Source organism: Convolutriloba macropyga, chromosome 5, assembly GCF_964194025.1.
Source record: "Convolutriloba macropyga chromosome 5, txConMacr16.3, whole genome shotgun sequence".
In the NCBI taxonomy this organism is placed as follows: Eukaryota; Metazoa; Xenacoelomorpha; order Acoela; family Convolutidae; genus Convolutriloba; species Convolutriloba macropyga.
The window spans coordinates 1,761,042-1,787,707 of record NC_134472.1 but is presented as its reverse complement, the minus strand read 5'-3'; the positions used below and the strand labels follow the sequence as shown (position 1 = coordinate 1,787,707).

Genomic DNA, 26,666 nt, shown 5'->3' with positions numbered 1-26,666 from the left:
TGACGATAGTTGGATGTCTCGTGGCATATTTTAAAATAATATAGTTTTAAGGATTACTTTGGCATTGCCTTAAGCAGTTGGATTTGTAAAGGGTTGATAGTAGAATTTAAAAGCATGAGTCAAGTTTTCTCTGGAAAAAATTTTTAGGGAAATATTGTGCAATGGAATTGCCAAACAGTCCAAATTAAAATTATCACACTAAATAATGGAGATCAAGCAACTTGGAAATCAAAGAACACTGATTTTTTTTATTAATTTTTGCAAACACCGGGTTAATTTAAGTTTTGCTGACATATTAAGAGAGAAAAATGAGCGTAGCAATAATTAACGCCTTTTATCATGTTCTGAACAAGTTTTAGGTCCACAAACTTTTTGTAACAAAATGTAACTTTTTGAAACAGGTTTTGCTTGAACCACGTTGTATCTTTTTTATCAATAAGGCACTACTTCTCACAGAAATCAACATTAAAGTCTTTTTGGTTTAGTCCTCTCATTTTCCTTTGTCCGTTATGATGAATACTTCAATTGGTTAGATAAAAAAATTAATGCACAGTCTTCAAAACGTCCAATATTAAAAGCTGAGAATAGGATTATTTGTTATAAATTTACCTTTTTCAGAGCTGCTTATTTTTTTTTAGAAATACTCCTGCAGCAACGCTGATAAATCCTTTCAAGGCTACGTTTTCCCGGCGTTCGGTAAATTTATAAAAAATTCATTTGCATAGATAATCTATTGTTAGGGAGTCTAGCAATCATTTTGGTTGGGTTCATGTTAAAGTATGACGTTAATGATGATTTGGAACAGATGCTGCCAGCTTCCATCAAAGTGTGGAGCTGCGGACGGATTAAAGTCCATCCGTTCTCTATCTGCATGAGATTTTGTTCGTATACAAGTCCATATCCCTTTAAGTTTCGTAATACTGCGTTGCAATGTTACTGGAGCTAATGGATTTTTTTTCTACAGTCAGTATCAAAGTTGTTCAAGTGACCTAACATTACGCTAATTAACTTTTACCACTATTTCACTAAGATCACGATTATTCTTAGCTTTGCCATGGTCAATAATTTGCTTTGTTTATTACTGGAGGCTGCTAATAATGACGCATCTTGGCTGAGGAATATTGAGAAAACTTCTTCAAAGAAAAATATCAGTGAAGATATTGCCACTGTTACTAACTGTGAAAAGTTTATCTCGAACCTGACGATAGTTGGATGTCTCATGGCATATTTTAAAATAATAGTTTTAAGGATTACTTTGGCATTGCCTTAAGCAGTTGGATTTGTAAAGGGTTGATAGTAGAATTTAAAAGCATGAGGCAAGTTTTCTCTGGAAAAAATTTTTAGGGAAATATTGTGCAATGGAATTGCCAAACAGTCCAAATTAAAATTATCACACTAAATAATGGAGACCAAGCATCTTGGAAATCAAAGAACACTGCTTTTTTTATTATTTTTTGCGAACACCGGGTTAATTTAAGTTTTGCTGACATATTAAGAGAGAAAAATGAGCGTAGCAATAATTAACGCCTTTTGTCATGTTCTGAACAAGTTTTAGGTCCACAAACTTTTTGTAAGAAAATGTTAACTTTTTGAAACAGGTTTTGCTTGAACCACGTTGTATCTTTTTATCAATAAGGCACTACTTTTCACAGAAATCAACATTAAAGTCTTTTTGGTTTAGTCCTCTCATTTTCCTTTGTCCATTATGATGAATACTTCAATTGGTTAGATAAAAAAATTAATGCACAGTCTTCAAAACGTCCAATTTTAAAAGCTGAGAATAGGATTATTTGTTATAAATTGACCTTTTTCAGAGCTGCTTAATTTTTTTTAGAGTACTCCTGCAGCAACGCTGATAAAGCCTTTCAAGGCTACGTTTTCCCGGCGTTCGGTAAATTTATAAAAAAATCATTTGCATAGATAATCTATTGTTAGGGAGTCTAGCAATCATTTTGGTTGGGTTCATGTTGAAAGTACGATGTTAATGATGGTTTGGAACAGATACTGCCAGCTTCCATCAAAGTGTGGAGCTGCGGACGGTTCAAAGTGCATTCGATCTCTATCTGCATGAGATTTGGTTCGTATACAAGTCCATATCCCTCTAAGTTTCGTAATACTGCGTTGCAATGTTATTGGAGCTAATGGATTTTTTTTCTACAGTCAGTAACAAAGTTTTTCCAAATGACCTAACTTACACTGTAATTAACTTTTACCACTGTTTCACTAAGTCCACGATTATTGTTAGCTTTACCATGGTCAATAATTTGCTTTGTGTATTACTGGAGGCTGCTAATAATGAAGCATCTCGGCTGAGGAATATTGAGAAAACTTCTTCGAAAATATCAGTGAAGATATTGCCACTGTTACTAATTGTGAAAAGTTTATCTCGAACTAGGCGATAGTTGGATGTTTCATGGCGTTATTTAAAATAATATAGTTTTAAGGACTGTTTTGACATCGCCATAAGCAATTGGATTTGTAAATTGTTGATAGCAGAATTTAAAAGCATGAGGCAAGTTTTCTCTGGAAGAAATTTTAAGGGGAAATATTGTGCAATGGAATTGCCAAGCAGTCCAAATTAAAATTATCACACTAAATAATGGAGATCAAGCAACTTGGAAATCGAAGAAAACTGATTGTTCTTTCATTAATTTTTGCGAACACCGGGTTAATTTAAATTTCGCTGTCATATTAAAAGAGAAAAATGAGCGTAGCAATAATGAACGTTTGTTTGTCATTTTCTGAACAAGTTTTAGGTCCACAAACTTTTTGTAACTAATTATCAAGTTTTTGAAACAGGTTTTTCTTGAACCACGTATCTTTTCTATCATTAAGGCACTACCTTTCACAGAAATCATCATCAAAGTCTTGTTGTTTAGTCCTCTCATTTTCCTTTTTTCGCTATTATGAGTACTTCAATTGGTTAGATAAAAATATAATGCACAGTCTGCAAAACGTCTAATTTTATAAGCTGAGAATAGGATAAATTGTTATAAATTGACCTTTTTCAGAGCTGCTTAATTTTTTTAGAAATGCTCCTGCAGCAACGCTGATAAAGCCTTTCAAGGCTACATACTCCCGGCGTTGCGGTAAATTTATAAAAAAATCGTTTGGAAAGATAATCTATTGTGAGGGAGTCTAGCAATCAGTTTGGTTGGGTTCATGTTGAAAGTATGATATTGATGATGATGTGGAACAGATGCTGCCAGCTTCCCTCAAAGTGTGGAGCTGCGGACGGTTCATTCGATCTCTATCTGTATGAGATTTTGTTCGTATGCAAGTCCATATGCCTCTAAGTTTTGTAATACTGCGTTGCAATCTTATTGGAGCTAATGGATTTTTTTTCTACAATCAGTAACAAAGTTTTTCAATTGACCTAACCTTACTCTCTAAATAACTTCTACCACTATTTCACTAAGGTCACGATTATTCTTAGCTTTACCATGGTCAATAATTTGCTTTGTTTATTACAGGAGGCTGCTAATAATGAAGCATCTCAGCTGAGGAATATTGAAAAAAATTCTTCGAAAAAAATATTAGTGAAGATATTGCCACTGTTACTAATTGTGAAAAGTTTGTCTCGAACTTGACGATAGTTGGATGTCTCATGGCATTATTTAAAATAATATAGTTTTAAGGATTGTTTTGACATCCCTTCAAGCAATTGGATTTGTAAAGGGTCGATGGTAGAATTTAAAAGCATGTGGCAAGTTTTCTCTGGAAGAAATTTTTCGGGAAATTTTGTGCAATCGAATTACCAAACAGTCTAAATTAAAATTATCACACTAAATAATGGAGATGAAGCAACTTGGAAATCAAAGAAAACTGTTTGTTCTTTCATCAATTTTTGCGAACACCGGTTTAATTCAAGTTTTGCTGACATATTAAGAGAGAAAATTGAGCGTAGAAATAACTAACGCCTTTTTCGTCATGTTCTGAACAAGATTTACGTCCACAAACTTTTTGTAACAAAATGTTAACTTTTTAAAACAGGTTTTTCTTGAACCACGTTGTATCTTTTCTATCAATAAGGCACTACTTTTCACAGAAATCATCATTAAAGTCTTTTTGGTTTAGTCCTCTCATTTTCCTTTGTCCGTTATGATGAATACTTCAATTGGTTAGATAAAAAAATTAATGCAGTCTTCAAAACGTCCAATTTTAAAAGCTGAGAATAGGATTATTTGTTATAAATTGACCTTTTTCAGAGCTGCTTAATTTTTTTTAGAAATACTCCTGCAGCAACGCTGATAAAGCCTTTCAAGGCTACGTTTTCCCGGCGTTCGGTAAATTAATAAAAAAATCATATGCATAGATAATCTATTGTTAGGTAGTCTAGCAATCATTTTGGTTGGGTTCAGGTTGAAAGTACGATGTTAATGATGGTTTGGAACAGATACTGCCAGCTTCCATCAAAGTGTGGAGCTGCGGACGGTTCAAAGTCCAATCGATCTCTATCTGCATGGGATTTTTGTCGTATACAAGCCCTCATCCCTGTAAGGGTCGTAATACTGCGTTGCATTGTTATTGGAGCTAATGGATTTTTTTTTCTACAGTGTGTAACAAATTTTTTCAAATGACCTAACCTTACTCTCTAAATAACTTTTACCACTATTTCACTAAGGTCACGACTATCCTTAGCTTTACCATGGTCAATAACTGGCTTTGTTTATTACTGGAAGCTGCTTATAATGAAGCATCTTGGCTGAGGAATATTGAGAAAACTTCTTCGAAAAAGTGAAGATATTGCCACTGCTACTAATTGTGAAAAGTTTATCTCGAACATGACGATAGTTGGTTGTCTCATGGCGTATTTGAAAATAATATAGCTTTAAGGATTATTTTGACATCGCCTGAAGCAATAGGATTTTTGAAGGGTTAATAGTAGAATTTAAAAGCATGAGGCAAGTTTTCTCTGGAAAAAATATTTCGGAAAATTTTGTGCAATCGAATTACCAACCAGTCCAAATTAAAATTATCACACTAAGGGAGATCAAGCAACTTGGAAATCAAAGAAAACTGATTGTTTTTTCATTAATTTTTGCGAACACCGGGTTAATTCAATTTTTACTGACTTATTAAGAGAGAAAAATGAGTGTAGCAATAACTAACGCCTTTGTCATGTTCTGAAAAAGTTTTAGGTGCACAAACTTTTTTTTTACAAAATTTAAATTATTAAAACAGGTGTTTCTTGAATCACGTTGGATCTTTATCAATAAGGCACTACTTTTAACAGAAATTAACATTAAAGTCTTTTTGTTTAGTCCTCTCATTTTCCTTTGTCCGTTATGACGAATACTTCAATTGGTTAGATAAAAAAAAATTAATGCAGTCTTCAAAACGTCCAATTTTAAAAGCTGAGAATAGCAGAAATTGTTATAAATTGACCATTTTCAGAGCTGCTTGATTTTTAAAAACACCCCTGCAGCAACGCTGATAAAGCCTTTCAAGGCTACGTTCTCCCGGCGTTGCGGTAAGTTTATAGAAAATCATTTGCAAGGATAATCTATTGTGAGGGAGTCTAGCAATCATTTTGGTTGGTTTCATGTTGAAAGTATGATGTTAATGATGATTTGGAACAGATGCTGCCAGCTTCCTTCAAAGTGTGGAGCTGCGGACGGTTCAAAGTCCAATCGATCTCTATCTGCATGGGATTTTTGTCGTATACAAGTCCACATCCCTGTAAGTGTCGTAATACTGCGTTGCAATGATATTGGAGCTAATGGATTTTTTTCTACAGTCTGTAACAAATTTTTTCAAATGACCTAACCTTACTCTCTAAATAACTTTTACCACTATTTCACTAAGGTCACGACTATCCTTAGCTTTACCATGGTCAATAACTTGCTTTGTTTATTACTGGAGGCTGCTAATAGTGAAGCACCTCGGCTGAGGAATATTGAGAAAACTTCTCCGAAAAAGTGAAGATATTGCCACTGCTACTAATTGTGAAAAGTTTATCTCGAACATGACGATAGTTGGTTTTCTCATGGCGTATTTGAAAATAATATAGCTTTAAGGATTATTTTGACATCGCCTGAAGCAATAGGATTTTTAAAGGGTTGATAGTAGAATTTAAAAGCATGAGGCAAGTTTTCTCTGGAAAAAATATTTCGGAAAATTTTGTGCAATCGAATTACCAAACAGTCCAAATTAAAATATCACTCTAAGGGAGATCAAGCAACTTGGAAATCAAAGAAAACGGATTGTTTTTTCATTAATTTTTGCGAACACCGGCTTAATTCAATTTTTACTGACTTATTAAGAGAGAAAAATGAGCGTAGCAATAACTAACGCCTTTGTCGTCATGTTCTGAAAAAGTTTTAGGTGCACAAACTTTTTTTTACAAAATTTTAATTATTAAAACAGGTTTTTCTTCAATCACGTTGGATCTTTATCAATAAGGCACTACTTTTAACAGAAACCATCATTAAAGTCTTTTTGTTTAGTCCTCTCATTTTCCTTTGTCCGTTATGACGAATACTTCAATTGGTTAGATAAAAAAAATTAATGCACAGTCTTCAAAACGTCCAATTTTAAAAGCTGAGAATAGCAGAAATTGTTATAAATTGACGATTTTCAGAGCTGCTTGATTTTTAAAAATACCCCTGCAGCAACGCTGATAAAGCCTTTCAAGGCTACGTTCTCCCGGCGTTGCGGTAAGTTTATAAAAAATCATTTGCAAGGATAGTCTATTGTGAGGGAGTCTAGCAATCATTTTGGTTGGTTTCATGTTGAAAGTATGATGTTAATGATGATTTGGAACAGATGCTGCCAGCTTCCATCAAAGTGTGGAGCTGCGGACGGTTCAAAGTCCAATCGATCTCTATCTGCATGGGATTTTTGTCGTATACAAGTCCACGTCCCTGTAAGGGTCGTAATACTGCGTTGCAATGATATTGGAGCTAATGGATTTTTTTCTACAGTCTGTAACAAATTTTTTCAAATGACCTAACCTTACTCTCTAAATAACTTTTACCACTATTTCACTAAGGTCACGACTATCCTTAGCTTTACCATGGTCAATAACTTGCTTTGTTTATTACTGGAGGCTGCTAATAATGAAGCATCTCGGCTGAGGAATATTGAGAAAACTTCTCCGAAAAAGTGAAGATATTGCCACTGCTACTAATTGTGAAAAGTTTATCTCGAACATGACGATAGTTGGTTTTCTCATGGCGTATTTGAAAATAATATAGCTTTAAGGATTATTTTGACATCGCCTGAAGCAATAGGATTTTTAAAGGGTTGATAGTAGAATTTAAAAGCATGAGGCAAGTTTTCTCTGGAAAAAATATTTCGGAAAATTTTGTGCAATCGAATTACCAAACAGTCCAAATTGAAATATCACACTAAGGGAGATCAAGCAACTTGGAAATCAAAGAAAACGGATTGTTTTTTCATTAATTTTTGCGAACACCGGCTTAATTCAATTTTTACTGACTTATTAAGAGAGAAAAATGAGCGTAGCAATAACTAACGCCTTTGTCGTCATGTTCTGAAAAAGTTTTAGGTGCACAAACTTTTTTTTACAAAATTTTAATTATTAAAACAGGTTTTTCTTCAATCACGTTGGATCTTTTTCAATAAGGCACTACTTTTAACAGAAACCATCATTAAAGTCTTTTTGTTTAGTCCTCTCATTTTCCTTTGTCCGTTATGACGAATACTTCAATTGGTTAGATAAAAAAAATTAATGCACAGTCTTCAAAACGTCCAATTTTAAAAGCTGAGAATAGCAGAAATTGTTATAAATTGACGATTTTCAGAGCTGCTTGATTTTTAAAAATACCCCTGCAGCAACGCTGATAAAGCCTTTCAAGGCTACGTTCTCCCGGCGTTGCGGTAAGTTTATAAAAAATCATTTGCAAGGATAGTCTATTGTGAGGGAGTCTAGCAATCATTTTGGTTGGTTTCATGTTGAAAGTATGATGTTAATGATGATTTGGAACAGATGCTGCCAGCTTCCATCAAAGTGTGGAGCTGCGGACGGTTCAAAGTCCAATCGATCTCTATCTGCTTGGGTTTTTGTCGTATACAAGTCCTTACCCCTGTAAGGGTCGTAATACTGCGTTGCAATGTTATTGGAGCTAATGGATTTTTTTTCTACAATCTGTAACAAATTTTTTCAAATGACCTAACCTTACTCTCTAAATAACTTTTACCACTATTTCACTAAGGTCACGACTATCCTTATCTTTACCATGGTCAATAACTTGCTTTGTTTATTACTGGAGGCTGCTAATAATGAAGCATCTCGGCTGAGGAATATTGAGAAAACTTCTTCGAAAAAGTGAAGATATTGCCACTGCTACTAATTGTGAAAAGTTTATCTCGAACATGACGATAGTTGGTTGTCTGATGGCGTATTTGAAAATAATATAGCTTTAAGGATTATTTTGACATCGCCTGAAGCAACAGGATTTTTAAAGGGTTGATAGTAGAATTTAAAAGCATGAGGCAAGTTTTCTCTGGAAAAAATATTTCGGAGAATTTTGTGCAATCGAATTACCAAACAGTCCAAATTAAAATTATCACACTAAGGGAGATCAAGCAACTTGGAAATCAAAGAAAACTGATTGTTTTTTCATTAATTTTTGCGAACACCGGGTTAATTCAATTTTTACTGACTTATTAAGAGAGAAAAATGAGCGTAGCAATAACTAACGCCTTTGTCGTCATGTTCTGAAGAAGTTCTAGGTGCACAAACTTTTTTTCACAAAATTTTAATTATTAAAACAGGTTTTTCTTGAATCACGTTGGATCTTTATCAATAAGGCACTACTTTTAACAGAAATCAACATTAAAGTCTTTTTGTTTAGTCCTCTCATTTTCCTTTGTCCGTTATGACGAATACTTCAATTGGTTAGATAAAAAAATTAATGCACAGTCTTCAAAACGTCCAATTTTAAAAGCTGAGAATAGCAGAAATTGTTATAAATTGACCATTTTCAGAGCTGCATGATTTTTAAAAATACCCCTGCAGCAACGCTGATAAAGCCTTTCAAGGCTACGTTCTCCCGGCGTTGCGGTATGTTTATAAAAAATCATTTGCAAGGATAATCTATTGTGAGGGAGTCTAGCAATCATTTTGGTTGGTTTCATGTTGAAAGTATGATGTTAATGATGATTTGGAACAGATGCTGCCAGCTTCCATCAAAGTGTGGAGCTGCGGACGGTTCAAAGTCCAATCGATCTATCTGCATGGTATTTTTGTCGTATACAAGTCCACATCCCTGTAAGGGTCGTAATACTGCGTTGCAATGTTATTGGAGCTAATGGATTTTTGTCACAGTCAGGAACAAAATTTTTCAAATGACTTTACCTCGCTCTCTAAATAACTTTTAGCACTATTTCACTAAGGTCACGGTTATTCTTAGCTTTACCTTGGTCAATATTTTGCTTTTTTTACTTGACGCTGCAAATAATGAAGTATCTCGGCGGAGGAATATTGAGAAAACTTTTCGAAAAAAATATCAAAAAAATATGTTGACGAATTTCAGTTTGTCAGATTGAAGTAAGTTGTGATCCCACCTCTGTTATTATTGTTTGCTGAAACAAAAATTGTTCGTAAAGCATAAAAACTTTTAATTATTTTCTGGAATTTTTTAATAACTACTTTTGAAGTGAAACCCCTGATTTTTTGAACTCCATATGACCTCAAATAAGAAATTAAAAGACAACTAATATTCTACTCTGCGAGAAGTTTCAGTTAATTACACTCATATCTTTTTGATGAGTATCTCAAGATGCAAAATTGAAACAATAAAAAAGAGCCGAGCGAGTTTTTCCCCTCATTACTTGCGTCGGAGAAATAAGGAAAACGAAGAACCATTTGTGCAGTTTTGCATCTTAAAATACTCGGGAGAGAGTTCAGTTTCATGTCAAAGATTATTTGGCTGTTGAAGATTTGTCTAGATCTTAAATCGAATTTAAATGTCGGATAGTTGGCCCCATGTTGTGTTTATATGATGTGAAATGTAATTAGAAGATTGCCAAATGAGCGCTTTATAAACCATACATTTGTTGACAGGTTCCACAGAAATCACCTTGCCTTACTGACCACTCCGTTGTGGAGTTATCCTTCAATGAAGAAGGCTACGACGCAGAGGAAGTAAAGACTGCTGAGCTGTGTCAAGTGCCAGATCTTATCAGTGAGCTGAAAACAGATGATAGTGATTTGAACGGTCAGGAACTGGTTGCCGAAGAGAAGGAAATGCCGCTCAAATCAACTGAAAATTTTGCCGATATGGATCAGAATGGAAATCAGTTTCTTGAGAAAAAGAAAATTGAGGCTAACAGCGAAGTGGATCAAGAAAATGAGCCGCATCTGGTTGCGTAATTGTGGCCAGATTTAGTTTGAAATGATTTCTGGGGTTTTAGTTAAGCTGACCTAATGATTGCCTGAGGAGGCTGTGTTTGAACATGTGTGAATTGATTGTATGGATTGATTGTATAGCTTTGATCTCTGGGTTTTAATTTGATGTATTGTTCTATTGGTGATTAATGTAGCTCTATTTTGAAGTGATTGATGCTTCAGTAATGTTGTTTTGTTGTTGATGATAACGCTACAATTAATTTAATTTGCTCTTAAGTTTTGACGTGGTTTATGGGTAAAAAGCCATTCAAGAATGTGAGCGTTTTTCCTCTTCCGAAAGTTCACTAAATGTGTTCGGAAAACTAAATGTAATTGAGTCAAAAGTTTTTTTTCTTGGAGGTTAGAATTGAACAAATGTTTGATGATATAAATCAAACACGTGACTGCTAGACATTGCTAGTTCTTAACCATTTGTCAGTTTTTAATTGCTCTCGAACGAAGTTTAAGGCAATTATTTTAAGCGTCTTTTTTATGCAAATTTTTGCTTGAAAGTTTTTGCGCTTTTGTTGGAAAGTGATAGCGCTTTTGTTCAATAAAAATGATTGTTAGCCTTTGATTGTTGCCTATTGGGCGTTCTCCCGGCGTTGCGGTAAGTTTATAAAAAATCATTTGCAAGGATAATCTATTGTGAGGGAGTCTAGCAATCATTTTGGTTGGTTTCATGTTGAAAGTATGATGTTAATGATGATTTGGAACAGATGCTGCCAGCTTCCATCAAAGTGTGGAGCTGCGGACGGTTCAAAGTCCAATCGATCTCTATCTGCTTGGGATTTTGTCGTATACAAGTCCTTACCCCTGTAAGGGTCGTAATACTGCGTTGCAATGTTATGGGAGCTAATGGATTTTTTTCTACAGTCTGTAACAAATTTTTTCAAATGACCTAACCTTACTCTCTAAATAACTTTTACCACTATTTCACTAAGGTCACGACTATCCTTAGCTTTACCATGGTCAATAACTTGCTTTGTTTATTACTGGAGGCTGCTAATAATGAAGCATCTCGGCTGAGGAATATTGAGAAAACTTCTTCGAAAAAGTGAAGATATTGCCACTGCTACTAATTGTGAAAAGTTTATCTCGAACATGACGATAGTTGGTTGTCTGATGGCGTATTTGAAAATAATATAGCTTTAAGGATTATTTTGACATCGCCTGAAGCAACAGGATTTTTAAAGGGTTGATAGTAGAATTTAAAAGCATGAGGCAAGTTTTCTCTGGAAAAAATATTTCGGAAAATTTTGTGCAATCGAATTACCAAACAGTCCAAATTAAAATTATCACACTAAGGGAGATCAAGCAACTTGGAAATCAAAGAAAACTGATTGTTTTTTCATTAATTTTTGCGAACACCGGGTTAATTCAATTTTTACTGACTTATTAAGAGAGAAAAATGAGCGTAGCAATAACTAACGCCTTTGTCGTCATGTTCTGAAAAAGTTCTAGGTGCACAAACTTTTTTTTACAAAATTTTAATTATTAAAACAGGTTTTTCTTGAATCACGTTGGATCTTTATCAATAAGGCACTACTTTTAACAGAAATCAACATTAAAGTCTTTTTGTTTAGTCCTCTCATTTACCTTTGTCCGTTATGACGAATACTTCAATTGGTTAGATAAAAAAAATTAATGCACAGTCTTCAAAACGTCCAATTTTAAATGCTGAGAATAGCAGAAATTGTTATAAATTGACCATTTTCAGAGCTGCTTGATTTTTAAAAATACCCCTGCAGCAACGCTGATAAAGCCTTTCAAGGCTACGTTCTCCCGGCGTTGCGGTAAGTTTATAAAAAATCATTTGCAAGGATAGTCTATTGTGAGGGAGTCTAGCAATCATTTTGGTTGGTTTCATGTTGAAAGTATGATGTTAATGATGATTTGGAACAGATGCTGCCAGCTTCCATCAAAGTATGGAGCTGCGGACGGTTCAAAGTCCAATCGATCTCTATCTGCATGGGATTTTTGTCGTATACAAGTCCACATCCCTGTAAGGGTCGTAATACTGCGTTGCAATGATATTGGAGCTAATGGATTTTTTTCTACAGTCTGTGACAAATTTTTTCAAATGACCTAACCTTACTCTCTAAATAACTTTTACCACTATTTCACTAAGGTCACGACTATCCTTAGCTTTACCATGGTCAATAACTTGCTTTGTTTATTACTGGAGGCTGCTAATAATGAAGCATCTCGGCTGAGGAATATTGAGAAAAATTCTCCGAAAAAGTGAAGATATTGCCACTGCTACTAATTGTGAAAAGTTTATCTCGAACATGACGATAGTTGGTTTTCTCATGGCGTATTTGAAAATAATATAGCTTTAAGGATTATTTTGACATCGCCTGAAGCAATAGGATTTTTAAAGGGTTGATAGTAGAATTTAAAAGCATGAGGCAAGTTTTCTCTGGAAAAAATTTTTAGGGAAATATTGTGCAATGGAATTGCCAAACAGTCCAAATTAAAATTATCTCACTAAATAATGGAGATCAAGCAACTTGGAAATCAAAGAACACTGATTTTTTTTATTAATTTTTGCAAACACCGGGTGAATTTAAGTTTTGCTGACATATTAAGAGAGAAAAATGAGCGTAGCAATAACTAACGCCTTTGTCGTCATGTTCTGAAAAAGTTCTAGGTGCACAAACTTTTTTTTACAAAATTTTAATTATTAAAACAGGTTTTTCTTGAATCACGTTGGATCTTTATCAATAAGGCACTACTTTTAACAGAAATCAACATTAAAGTCTTTTTGTTTAGTCCTCTCATTTACCTTTGTCCGTTATGACGAATACTTCAATTGGTTAGATAAAAAAAATTAATGCACAGTCTTCAAAACGTCCAATTTTAAATGCTGAGAATAGCAGAAATTGTTATAAATTGACCATTTTCAGAGCTGCTTGATTTTTAAAAATACCCCTGCAGCAACGCTGATAAAGCCTTTCAAGGCTACGTTCTCCCGGCGTTGCGGTAAGTTTATAAAAAATCATTTGCAAGGATAGTCTATTGTGAGGGAGTCTAGCAATCATTTTGGTTGGTTTCATGTTGAAAGTATGATGTTAATGATGATTTGGAACAGATGCTGCCAGCTTCCACCAAAGTGTGGAGCTGCGGACGGTTCAAAGTCCAATCGATCTCTATCTGCATGGGATTTTTGTCGTATACAAGTCCACATCCCTGTAAGGGTCGTAATACTGCGTTGCAATGTTATTGGAGCTAATGGATTTTTGTCAGTCAGGAACAAAATTTTTCAAATGACTTTACCTCGCTCTCTAAATAACTTTTACCACTATTTCACTAAGGTCACGGTTATTCTTAGCTTTACCTTGGTCAATATTTTGCTTTTTTTACTTGAGGCTGCTAATAATGAAGTATCTCGGCGGAGGAATATTGAGAAAACTTTTCGAAAAAAATATCAAAAAAATATGTTGACGAATTTCAGTTTGTCTGATTGAAATAAGTTTTGATCCCACCTCTGTTATTATTGTTTGCTGAAACAAAAATTGTTCGTAAAGCATAAAAACTTTTAATTATTTTCTGGAATTTTTTAATAACTACTTTTGAAGTGAAACCCCGGATTTTTTGAACTCCATATGACCTCAAATAAGAAATTAAAAGACAACTAATATTCTACTCTGCGAGAAGTTTCAGGTAATTACACTCATATCTTTTTGATGAGTATCTCAAGATGCAAAATTGAAACAATAAAAAAGAGCCGAGCGAGTTTTTCCCCTCATTACTTGCGTCGGAGAAATAAGGAAAACGAAGAATCATTTGTGCAGTTTTGCATCTTAAAATACTCGGGAGAACTTCAGTTTCATGTCAAAGATTATTTGGCTGTTGAAGATTTGTCTAGATCTTAAATCGAATATAAATGTCGGATAATTGGCCCCATGTTGTGTTTATACGATGTGAAATGTAATTAGAAGATTGCCAAATGAGCACTTTAAAAACCATACATTTGTTGACAGGTTCCACAGAAATCACCTTGCCTTACTGACCACTCCGTTGTGGAGTTATCCTTCAATGAAGAAGGCTACGACGCAGAGGAAGTAAAGACTGCTGAGCTGTGTCAAGTGCCAGATCTTATCAGTGAGCTGAAAACAGATGATAGTGATTTGAACGGTCAGGAACTGGTTGCCGAAGAGAAGGAAATGCCGCTCAAATCAACTGAAAATTTTGCCGATATGGATCAGAATGGAAATCAGTTTCTTGAGAAAAAGAAAATTGAGGCTAACAGCGAAGTGGATCAAGAAAATGAGCCGCATCTGGTTGCGTAATTGTGGCCAGATTTAGTTTGAAATGATTTCTGGGGTTTTAGTTAAGCTGACCTAATGATTGCCTGAGGAGGCTGTGTTTGAACATGTGTGAATTGATTGGATGGATTGATTGTATAGCTTTGATCTCTGGGTTTTAATTTGATGTATTGTTCTATTGGTGATTAATGTAGTTCTATTTTGAAGTGATTGATGCTTCAGTAATGTTGTTTTGTTGTTGATGATAACGCTACAATTAATTTAATTTGCTCTTAAGTTTTGACGTGGTTTATGGGTAAAAAGCCAAGAATGTGAGCGTTTTTCCTCTTCCGAAAGTTCACTAAATGTGTTTGGAAAACTAAATGTAATTGAGTCAAAAGTTTTTTTTCTTGGAGGTTAGAATTGAACAAATGTTTGATGATATAAATCAATCACGTGACTGCTAGACATTGCTAGTTCTTAGCCATTTGTCAGTTTTTAATTGCTCTCGAACGAAGTTTAAGGCAATTATTGTAGGCGTCTTTTTTATGCAAATTTTTGCTTGAAAGTTTTTGCGCTTTTGTTGGAAAGTGATAGCGCTTTTGTTCAATAAAAATGATTGTTAGCGTTTGATTGTTGCCTATTGGTTAAGAGGTGTGACTGCTGTTCTGGAGGTCGTGGGTTTGAACCCCTTTCAACGAAGAATTTTTGCACCAAAAAAATTAAGCTTACACTCCTAAATTAAATCTCCCACCTGTCGTTCGAAAGCAATTCATCCACGTTAATTACTCTCAAACGAAGTTTACCAATTACATTAGCTATGCGGCCTTTGTAATGCGATTTTTCGCTTAGTCGATTTTTCGCCTGACTTTTTTCACTCTGCCGTTAAAAAATGACGAAGATTTAAAACACGGAGGGCATTAAGTCGCTGAGTAGCCCTCTGAGCTCTATTAATCTCTAAGTGTACAATTCATTTAAGCTGCTGAGAAGACATAATTTAAGGCTGCGAAGTGTAGTTTTTGCAGCTCAAAGCGACCCCACCCCCCCCCCCCCCCCAAAAAAAAAAAAAAAAAAATCTCGTAATCGGTTCGACTTGAATTTACTACTCTCTCTCCTACGTCTCATAAGCTTAAACTAGCCTCACTAAAGCCAAAGCTGACTTCTACTTAAGCCTGCCCGTCGTTTGAGAGCAGCTCAGGCGACGTTGGTTGGTTATGTTTCAATTTGTTATGATCGCTCAATTTTGTACTGTTTAACTTATTGGATGTGACTTATACATAAATTTACTGCACAGCTAGAAAGAGAAGCCCGAATGTCAGGAATATCAGCGTGGCTGCAACTACCACAGCAAAACCATTTGACATCGGAGGAACTGGAATCTTTTCGATAACATACTTAGCGCCCTTCATTTTGAATGGACCTTGTAATCTATATTGAGCAGGTCCACAACTCCCGAATATCAATCGCCTCGCTAATCCAAAGTTGCGGAGGATCTCTGGTTTCCCTCCAAACCTTCGACTGACGTCGTCGCAGTACTTAATCGGGTCGACTTGAATCGTGTGTCGAGGAGAAGAGTAGAATCGGGCACAGGATTCTCGTTTGTCTTTTTGAATTGATTTGGTCATTTCCGCATGAGATGGAAGTTTAGTTATGTTGTGACATAAGGCGACAAACCACTGAGCCTAAAATGAAGCAAGTATTGCTCACTTACATGTTAATGGCCCATTTGCTTGCTCGCGCGCTCGCTCATATACAACCTAATTTTGGTAAGAGGGAGTCTGGTCAAGTTTTGTCTGATAATTTTAACTGCTTGTTACCGAATTCTTGGAATTCGGTAACAAATCAGATTCCCTCAAATGGTAAAAGTTTCAGCACTATTAGCTTAAAAATAATGTCACAGTTCAAGTATATGGGTTTCAGATACATATATTGATATCTTGCAATCTCTGAGAGACGTCTCTACTACAGACTTGGACCTCAAAGTTATCTCCCGAATCATTTGTAAACAAAGGAAGGGGGTGATATAATTACTACAATCTCTCATCTAATCGTCTCTCTATTCAGCAAAACTTAACAAGACGGTAGAGGATTTGGTACGCCGGTCGCTGTAAGTTTGGATGTCAAATTGGGACGACGAGGATTTCGAGCCCCCGGTTGCGGGATCGGGGGCAGCTCTACCCGTAGCAGGGGATGCGTGGGAGGGTGAAGACGAAGATGTGAAAGATGACTGGGATGCAGACTCCGATGAGGAGAAGAAGAAAGCGGAGGATGCCAATGCCGAGCAAGGTATCTCAACCATGTAAATTTTCCCAATCATCTAATTTGTGACAATCACAGGAGCTGGAATAGTAAATCGAAATACATAAAGAACTGGATCCTGAGGGATACGAAATGGTGTCTTTCTTTTTTAATAGCCGCACGGTGATAGCTGGGGCTATTATTGGCCTTCTCTTGGTTTTTTTACAATTCAAAAAATTTGAATTGTATTGGGGCGCTGTCTTTTTTATTACGACTCGGAGGAGTATTGGGAAGTCCTTTTTTTAATCAATTTTATTGGAGTGATTTTTGAAGCGGGAAATGAAACCCGTGAAAAAATTTGGAGCGATTCTGGTGTTGAACAAAAGTGAAGAGCGGAGCGAAAAGGGAGTGGTTTTTGTTCATACCGCTGTTTTTGAGAGAGCGAAAAATTGATGCGTGAAAAAATTTTCTCCAAGCGAGCGAAATTTTTTTGTTCACGTGCGGCATTTAAAAGCAGTTTTTTTGCAACTTTTGATGGTTTTGAGGTTTGATTATGGTATTGTATTAGTTTTAGTCTTGTTTGGATTGGAATTGAAGGTTTCAAGTAGTTAATTTGAGTTTAATGCTAATTTGGAGATTTTTGATCAGTTTTGCTGATTTTTAGACAAAATTTAATGATTTTTCCCTGTTTTTTTTGCTGCTTTAAGTGGGATTTGAATAGAAGCCTGTCACTTAAGGAATTGTCAGATACCAATTGATAAAAGTTTTGTTGGTATAAATTATTTTTTTCTTAGGAAAAATGACAGAGAAATTTTAAATAATTATTTTTTTTGCCGTTTTTCTTTTTAAAATCTTAGATAACTTTCTCGGCCTATTATCACTTGCCCATTGTTTTGCGAGCTTTTCATTGCTCTAATTGCAATGGACTTTTGACTTTATGTTTCCTTGTACTATTAAAAAAACTCATTAAGTTTTTCTAGTTTTTTGTTCAATTTGTTTTTGAATGTCGTTTCTACTCTTCCTTAAATTTTTTATGGCATTTGTGGAGGTTTAGGGTTAAATATGGTTGCTCTAGTTTTTTAATCATAAGTATGGGCATTTTCTCCCATTCGTTTCCTGAATTCTCCTGGCTATGTTTTTTTAAGATCTGTTCACTTATTTTCATGATTTTTGAAGTCAAATTAGAGTAGTGATTTTGGTCACGCCGAAACAGGAAGTGGAGCGAAAAAGAGAGTTGTTTTGCGGCGTGAAATTTTTTTGCTCTAATTTTTAAGTGGAGTGAGAAAACGGTGTTAGAACAGAAATTCGATTTCTCCCTAGTGGTTTTTGGTTCACATGCGGCAATTTCACTTTGATTTTTTACTGTTTTTTCAATTTTTTGGATCGGATTTTTTTCTAAATGGTTTCCCAATCCGTTCATAGTTCATTCTAGGTCTACTTTTTCGTTTAGTTAATGAAAATGCTTTGAATTGTACGTCAGGACTTGTCCTGCTATGTTTTTTTATTTCGCGATTTTTGTTACGACCATATGTCACAACCACTTCAAATCTGCTTTTTGTTCATTCGTTCATGCAATTTCAACTGAAGTGCGTGTGTGACGTCATTTTTCGCTCTTAGTGGTGTGGAGCGAGTTTTTTTCGTTCATTCGCGTGATTAAACTTTTGGTCACACTTGACTTACCTCACTCTCAAAAATGACTTCCTCTCTTTGAAATTGACTTTTATTTACTTTAATTCAAAGAGTTAAGGTCAAATTGGCGTGTGTCACCCTAAATGAAGGTTTTTTGAAAGCAGCTAATAGAGGCAGTAAAAGCGTATACAGATTTTTAATCAAAATATAACATATCCGCCTTCAATGAAAAGACAAATTTTTTTGGTCTGTCTTTTTAATTGTTTTTTTTGAGACTGCAGATCTACGAAGCTACTGCGGCTATTTTCTGGCAATCTGCCAGCTATGTTTATCTGATGCGTAAACAAAATAGGAAAATTTGACAGCATTCTTTGAGCGTCAAAGCAAAATAGGACCGATTGTTATTTCGTTGCCAAAATTAATTGAATTAAATGGTCGGCTAAAAACATTTCACTCAACCTTGCTCAAGTGAGATAGTTGACTAAAAACAGTCGTTTTCGGATCAACACTTGAAGCCCCTGAACCTGATGTAGCCTATTATTTCAGGCTGCTTTGATCACTATGTTTACCTCAGCGGAATTAATTTGTGTTTACCGTTTCAGCGGGTGGTGTGAAGAAAAAGAAGACGTTGCAGGACAAGATCAGAGAGAGGGAAGAGAGACAGAGAGAGATAATGGAGAAGAAGGCAGAGGCAGAGAGGATATACACTGAGGCTGAGAAGAGACAGATGCAAGAGGAGAGTGACTTACTCATTGCACAGGATGCCCTAGGTTACCAAATCTTATATACTTTGTTAATAGCCGCACAGCGATAGCTGGGGCTATTATTGGCCTTCTGTTGGTTTTCTTACAATTCAAAGAATTTGAATTGTATTGGAGCGCTGTCGTTTTTTTAAAGATCTGTTCTCACATTTTACTGATTTTTGAAGTCAAATTGGAGTGATGATTTTGGTCACGCGGAAACAGAAAGTGGAGCTAAAAAGCAGGTGGCTTTGCGACATGAAATTTTTTCACTCTAATTTTAAGTAGAGTGAGAAAATGGTGAAACAAAAATTTCCTTTCTTGCTATTGATTTTATGTTCACATGCGGCAGTTTCACATTGATTTTTACAGTTTTTTCGATTTTTTGTATCGGATTTTTCGTAACGATTTCCCAATCCATTCATAGTTCATTCTAGGCCTAGTTTTTTTGTTTGAACCAAATTTCTCGTTCTTGCTAGTGGCTTTTTGACAGCGGCATTTTAACTGTTGATTTTCTGTTTTTTATCTGATTTTTTTGGAAATGGTTTTTGCAATTCAATCATAGTCCGTTCTTGGTCTAGTCTTATGTTCACTCAATATAAATTCTTTGAATTGTACGTCAGGACTTGTCCTGCTATGTTTTTTACTCGTCGCCAAGATGTTTGTTACGACCATATGACGTCAGAGCCACTTCCAATCTGCTTTTTGTTCATTCGTTCATGCAATTTCAACTGGATTGCGTGCGTGACGTCATTTTTCACTCTTATTGGAGCGAGTTTTTTGTTCATTCGAGTGATTAAATTTTTGGTCACACGTGACTTACCTCACTCTCAAAAATGACTTCCGCACTCTCAAATTGACTTTTTAAAATTTAATTCAAAGAGATAAAGTCAAGTGAGTATGTCACTCTAATTGAATGTTATTTAAGAGCAGCAATAATTTATACAGATTCATAATCAAAATATAACATCTCAGCATTTAATGAAAAAAATTTTCGTTTCTTTCTTTTACTATCTTTTTGAGATTGCAGATCTACGAAGCTATTGCGGCTATTTTCTGGCACTGTGCCAGTTATGTTTATTAATTGCTCTCAAAAGAAATTTGAAGCAATTATTGTAAACATATCTTTTTATGCAAAGTTTTTGTCGGACAATTTTGTTCTGGAACATTCTTTCGATTTCACGTCTTCAGTGACCATTTCAAGCTTGCCTTTGTAATTTTTTGAGCGATTTGAATTGCGGGTATTTAGAAATCAAGTCTGATGCTGGAAATAAAACCGATTTTGAGCAAAGACCTTATAGCCCGTGTACTGTAGAGGTAAATATCATAAACTCGCATCCGAGTGGTCGCGGGTTCGAACCCCTCCCTAGTTTTTTACACCCTAAAAGTTTCTCTAGCACCCTTCTAAATTACTTGCCTCGCCAGTCGTTCGAGAGCAATTTGTCCGAAAGCAGTCGGTTTATGTTTGCTACATTTGTTCTAACTTTGATAACTTATTGTGACTTGAGGAGGTCGCGCATTGTGTAGACTTAAGAACGGTCGAGGTGTAATAGGAAATTATTAATACGGAACGTGTATGCAAAATGGAAGAGCGAAGGATCGATCGTTTCTTAAGATGGTTCTAAAGTAGCGAAGAAGCACAGAATCTTAATCGTCCATGCACATAGTCACTGGATCCAAAATTTATACTGTGAAGCCAGGCTGAGCGTCCAATATTTTGACATGAAATGCGTATAATCATATTTTAAACAGAAAATTTTAAAGTTAATGTTTCATTTCTGATTTTTCCTGACAGTCAAATCCGTGTTCACAATAGCTCGGAGATTTCATTCAAATTTTAATTCGGAAACCGTTTTGAGCAAAACTCGAGTAAGCAGTCACTTTAAAAATTATATCAAAAATATTCTATATTTCAGGCGTCGAAAATTTATCTCTGGCTACAAATCAAGGCCTTCTAGAAAAGTTTGACCCAAAGGGTTTGGAAGATTTTGTGGAGTTCCGATTTCAACTAACAAACAAGTTGCTCAGCTACAAAGACTCGCCTCACTATTACCTGTTCACAGAAGACCTTTTCAGAGAACTAGCTAGCGGGCTAAGCTCAGAAGACACGCGGAAACTCAGCACAATGTTGCTAGCTATGTCAAACGAGAAGGTGAAGAGAGAGAAAGAGGGTAAAAAGGGTAAAAATAAGAGTAAAAAACAGCTTAAACAAGTGGGTAATGCAATCAGTGAGTATGGAAATGGATATGGCGATGACGATCAATATGATGACGCTGTAGCAGATGAATTCGACGACTTCCTATAAGATTTGTCAAAACTATTTCTTTCCCCCGGTAGGAAATCATCGCAAATAGTTTCAAATCTATGAAAGATATTTGAATCTTTTGCATAATCAGGTTGAGATGCCATTGCGTATGAGAGGCCTGTGGACAGCGATCTGCTATCCCGCTTGTAGTATTACTAACTGTCGGCTAGTTATAAATGTTAAGATTATAAAATAGGTGTGAGGATTAGAATCTTTTCCTTTTGTCCCCGACCGATCCCCCCAGTACACTATGTACGCCAAATGTACAGAGTAGGTGCCATTACATGGTAAATAATTATGTAAAACTATGGAATGGGCGCTTTTGGGGGTTCAAATAATTTGCATCCACTTAGCTGGGCACAAACAGAAAAGAGCCGGAGATTCTTTGCTCGTTAGCAAAGGGGAGGGGGATTGCTGAAAAGATCCAGGCAATCTTACGATGCTATGTTGCTACTTGCATTTCCCATCAGGCCCCACAAAAAAAATTAACAGGAAAAATAACAGGACGAAAAGAAGTTAATTGATCCACACAGGCTTGAGAATTTAATCAGTTTTGATGACGGGGAAAGAAATAGATCTCTTCTGAGAATATGCTCTTGTTGAAGTACTTTCCTCATTTGCTGAACAATTTAATCTCATTTAGGCTGTTTGCTATTTTTGACAGTGCTTTTGAGGCTATTTATATCAAATCTTAGTTGATTTCGCTACCGTTGTGAACGTTTTTCTTTGCCTTCCATTTTTCAATTTTCAGTCATTTTCACAATCTTCTGATATTTTGAATTAATTTGTCATCAAGCCAAGTGATGTATTCTGGGATGTTGGGATCTCGAAACTTGACAGATACGCTGTTTGATAGTATTTGTTGTAAACATAACATACTCAAACGCTGTGCTGTTAGTTATGTTTGCTTTTTTTCTAATGTATTTCGAAGGAATTTAATTTGTGCCTAAATGACAAAAATAAATATATTTTGAAGCAATTGTTGCCAATTAACAGGAGTGCAGCTTGGTATTATTTTGAATCAAAATGATAGCTCAAAATCTGCTGGAAAATACCATTTTCTTAGTGGCACATTTGGTAGATAATAAGTATCAAATATAGGAAAGTTTTAAGGAAAGTATCAAGTAAAGTTAAGGCAAATATCAATTATAATAAAGTTTTTTTTGCCTAACTCTTGTGTTCTTTCTCTGCATTTGAGAATATTTTTTCATGTTTAATTGTTGATTGAAGGCTGCTGGTACGACAAAGTTTAATAGCACACATTAATAGCATCAAAGATAGCACAAATTTTCGTAAAATGGGCATTTTTGCAGTTTTGTAGTTTTTATTTCTTGCTCAAATGCCTTACTTGGAAAGGTGTATAGGTCAATCTGCTGAATAAAGGTCTAAAACAGAGAGTTTAGAGTGTTTTGTTCATACCTCACTTTGAGAGAGTGGGAAAGAATTAGGTGAGAAAAAATTGCGCGCTAAGCCAGTGATATTTTTTATCTTGTTCGACTTTTTCAAAGTGTTTTTTTTTAGTTGACCCTAGTTTTTTCAGCCAAAGCTGTTTGTCTCACATATCGTATCTAGTAAGAGTACATTCAGGGGCCGTTTGGACCAGATGAAGCCACTATTAGAATGTTAGATGCAATTTTGGGCTATTTTTACTATTTTGTTCTGTTGGACGTTTTTTAAGCAGTTTTTGTAGTCTTCAATTTTCTATAGCGTTTCTGCAATTTTTGGTTGAACTCGGTCAATTTAGTGCTTCTAGCAATCTTCCCATTTGATTGATTTTTGAGCTGTTTGGGCTTTTTTCAATTCATTTTCTTATAAATTTTTAAGCTTATTTTAAGCTTTTGGAAATTGCCATTGTTCACTATTTCACCTTGAGATGCATTACAGATAATGCGGCCAAAAAGTAACACTTCAATGCTTTAGAGTGCTAATTTAACTGAACTGAATGATGCACATTTTTTTCTGTTTTTTTTTTTGCTTTTTTGTTTAGGCATTTCGTAGGAGTTTTCGTGTAACTTTTGTTTAAATTTTTATTCTTTAATGTTTTCTCTGAATGTACGGTTTTCTCTGTTCTGTTGTTTTTCTATCAGTTGGTAGTCGATTATTGAAATTAAACCGTTTGTTTTGGTCTTTTTAGCAATAGTTGATTCGGAGTCACAGCTTGTGAAGAAAGTTTTTCAGATGTTTGAACCCTTTTTGTTATCGATTAAGCGTTTCTAAGTGGGTATCAACTTTTAATCGGCTCCGGAGTCTACCGGCTATGGATTTTTTTTACAATTTAAAGAGTTTGAATTGTAGTGGGAGTGCTGTCTTTTCTCCACACATTTTCATGATTTTTGAAGTCAAATTATTTAAAGCAGCAATTTTGGTCACGCTGAAACAGGAAGTGGAGCAAAGAAGCGCGTGATTTTTTGAAACTCCATTTTCAGAGTAGAATGAGAAAACTTGTTTGAACAAAAAATCACAGTTTCGATTGTGATTTTTTGTTCACATCCGACAATTTGACTTCGATTTTTGCTGGCTTTTATCCAATTATCAGATTTTTTTACTAAGCTGTTTTCTCAATCAATTCTAGTCGTGTATTTAGTCTATGAAAATTCTTTGATTTGTGTGTGGTCCTGCTATGTTTTTACTTCGTGAAATGAAATTTTGTTGTCACAGCTTGTTCAACATTTTGTGCGAAATCTTTTTGACTTCTCTGGGCTAGTTTTATTCTTTCCCAATTCTGTTCAAAGCGCTTTTAAACAGCAGTTTTTCAGAAAAGCAATTTAAAATGAGCGGAGTTTCAAAAGTGATATCAAAAATCGGTATAAACCCATAAAGCGCAAATTAAGATACCCTCTACTTGAACTTTCTTCTTTCAAGTTTTAGTTACCATCTCTTTTGTGTATTGGTATTAACACAAGCCCTTGTGTCCCCGCATTAAGAAATAGAAGTTATTCTGGTCAACCAACTGATTGATGAAACGGTTAGTGTTTCCCGTTGAAGCCCCCAAACTCAAGTTTAGTGGTCATATAACTTGTAACCTCCTCCTTTTACCGTAAATATACTATAATGGGCTATGATGGGAGATCCGAGACGGATTTATCCTCTAACACTAAAAAGAGATTGAAATGAATTTCGTTAGTTGTCACGGCAAAATAGTTGCAAACAATCATACGAATACGAAAGCAATCTGTTTACTCCCAAAAACATTCGGTGCGTTGAGTTCTATTTTGGATAGCCCTTAATATTTATTTTTCATCTGCAGCAAGTTCTCTGTAAAAGTTGTTTTCCAAGTAAAAATTGCATGAGCGCTCCCAAAGTTTCACATGTCGCGCAAATTAGAAATTAGTTGAAAAACAAATTAAAACGACAAATTTTCCGTATTATTGGTAACTTTTCTTAATCTATCCCTGCTTTCTGTCCCGAGTAAACTGAACGGAAAGGAAATCAAACTACATCAAACAAGGAGGCTGGGTAATGTGCGTTCGCTCGTAATGTTCCGACCCGGCTCATCCACATACTTGACTTAATTAACTGCCAAATGAGGAAGAGATGAAGAAATGAATAAAACCGTCAAGACCATACATATCGTTCAACAAACCACTAATGGAATTAGTGCCGAGTTAGAGGACCGATGAAACTTGTTAATATGACTACTTCAAAAGACAATAATAAAAATCAAATACACATTTTTACGACTAAATTGATAGAACCTGAAAAAAAATTGACTTATAATTCACTAGATCAGAAATGGGACCTGTCCTCAATGCGACTGGGTAACGGGTTGACATAAGATCAAAAAGGGACGAAGTTCAAAAAAAGTTTTCTAATTTTGAAAACAATTGATTTCAAAGTAATCAGAATCATTAAATATAGACTGAAATCATTTAACTGTTCATGCATACTTCCATAGAAAGCAATTGAAACTTGTAATTGTCCAGTGAAAGTCTTACGACTATACCAGCAAAGTTTTAAAAAAATCAAACCTGCGTGAAAATTGCAGTGAAGACGCAAAGACCATAAGTTTGTCACTAAGAGCATAAAAAATGTTCAAGTGCACAATTTTTGCAAAGCCAGTTGGACCTGCTGATAATTTAAAAAGAAAAAAATCCTCAATGTAAAAAATTAAAAATCAAACATTTTATGAAATCTCATTTATGACATCTCATAAATGTAACAGAGACAAGAAACAAATGGTTGAAACCAGAAGTGCTATAAAGAATAAATATAGCTCACGGGAAACGGGTTTTGACATGTCTTTACAGAGACTAAGCTACATTCTGCCGAAAAATAATTTTTGAAAAAATTGGCGAACCTAAAATGTCTTGACATATTTTTAAAAACAAATGTTTTCAGAAGTTATAACAGACATAATTTTTCAACTTAATGTGATAGAGTAACTTTAGCACCCCAGGAAGTAAATTGCGCCTGTTAATAAAGAGACTAAGTCACAAAACTACAAAATGTTAATAATTACAGGCAGAAACCAATACTTCAAACAATTTTACGACCCCACAGTGTTGAAGGCACTATAATTATAGGATCTTATCTGCAAAGGCTCTAAATCATCATTTGTTCCTCATCTGAACGTTGACGGGTCTTCCTTATAAAACAAATACGTAGAAATGACAACAGAAAGAGACCCGAAAATTGAATAGTATCGAAAACTCGAAAATTTTTGAAATTAACTGTTCGAAGCCTTCAGTCAAGACATATAATCAAAAGGAAATTTAATGTTGGAATCGACAAAAGTAGTTGACACTCCTTACTAATGATGACAAAAGTGAGAGCAGAAAGGAGACAGTTGAAAAAATCTTTTGTTTTTTAAAAAAACAATTTTGATAATCATTAAAACTCTCAACTGAAGTCTGTAAAGGTTCAATGGTACGTCCTGAGGGAGCAATTGAGACTTATCATAATCAGGTATGTATGTGTCGTACAAAAACAGAAAAAAAGACAAACGCAGACAAAAATCCTTTAAATTTTGCGAGAGAACTGCGTCTCAGCTCATAAAAGCATAACTTCAACAAAAAAAGTTAACACGTTCAGTTGAGCCTCTGTTTTAGATCTGTGAGGTTTTCCTACTATGCGTTCTTTCAATTGGACCTGGAATAATGCGATGGTTTGACAAGGAAGCAAAATGAACGTATAAAATGCACAATTAT

The 26,666-nt window shown here is 35.1% G+C and overlaps 3 protein-coding genes across 4 annotated transcripts in view; 2 read left to right on the top strand and 1 right to left on the bottom strand.

Annotated features, from left to right (window-relative positions):
- LOC142339037 (uncharacterized) overlaps window positions 1-10,594 on the top strand; it is a 35,468-nt gene extending 24,874 nt beyond the window's left edge. Inside the window, exon 4 of the mRNA XM_075388688.1 lies at window positions 10,034-10,594. Coding sequence (XP_075244803.1) covers window positions 10,034-10,342 — 309 coding nt within the window. The 3' untranslated portion in view covers window positions 10,343-10,594. The remainder of the gene's footprint in view (window positions 1-10,033) is intronic.
- Window positions 10,595-15,729: 5,135 nt separating this feature from the next.
- The window catches only part of LOC142339032 (flavin-containing monooxygenase 5-like), a 53,587-nt gene continuing 42,650 nt past the window's right edge, over window positions 15,730-26,666 (bottom strand). For both annotated transcript variants that reach the window (XM_075388656.1, XM_075388657.1), the window contains one exon: window positions 15,730-16,289. In XM_075388656.1, the coding sequence (XP_075244771.1) occupies window positions 15,891-16,289 (399 nt within the window). In that variant the 3' untranslated portion in view covers window positions 15,730-15,890. The remainder of the gene's footprint in view (window positions 16,290-26,666) is intronic.
- Window positions 16,532-22,498, top strand: LOC142339033 (eukaryotic translation initiation factor 3 subunit J-A-like). The gene is made up of 3 exons (XM_075388658.1): window positions 16,532-16,893; window positions 19,077-19,244; window positions 21,131-22,498. The coding sequence occupies exons 1-3, from the start codon at window positions 16,725-16,727 to the stop codon at window positions 21,517-21,519; spliced, it is 726 nt and encodes a 241-aa protein (XP_075244773.1). The 5' UTR covers window positions 16,532-16,724; the 3' UTR covers window positions 21,520-22,498.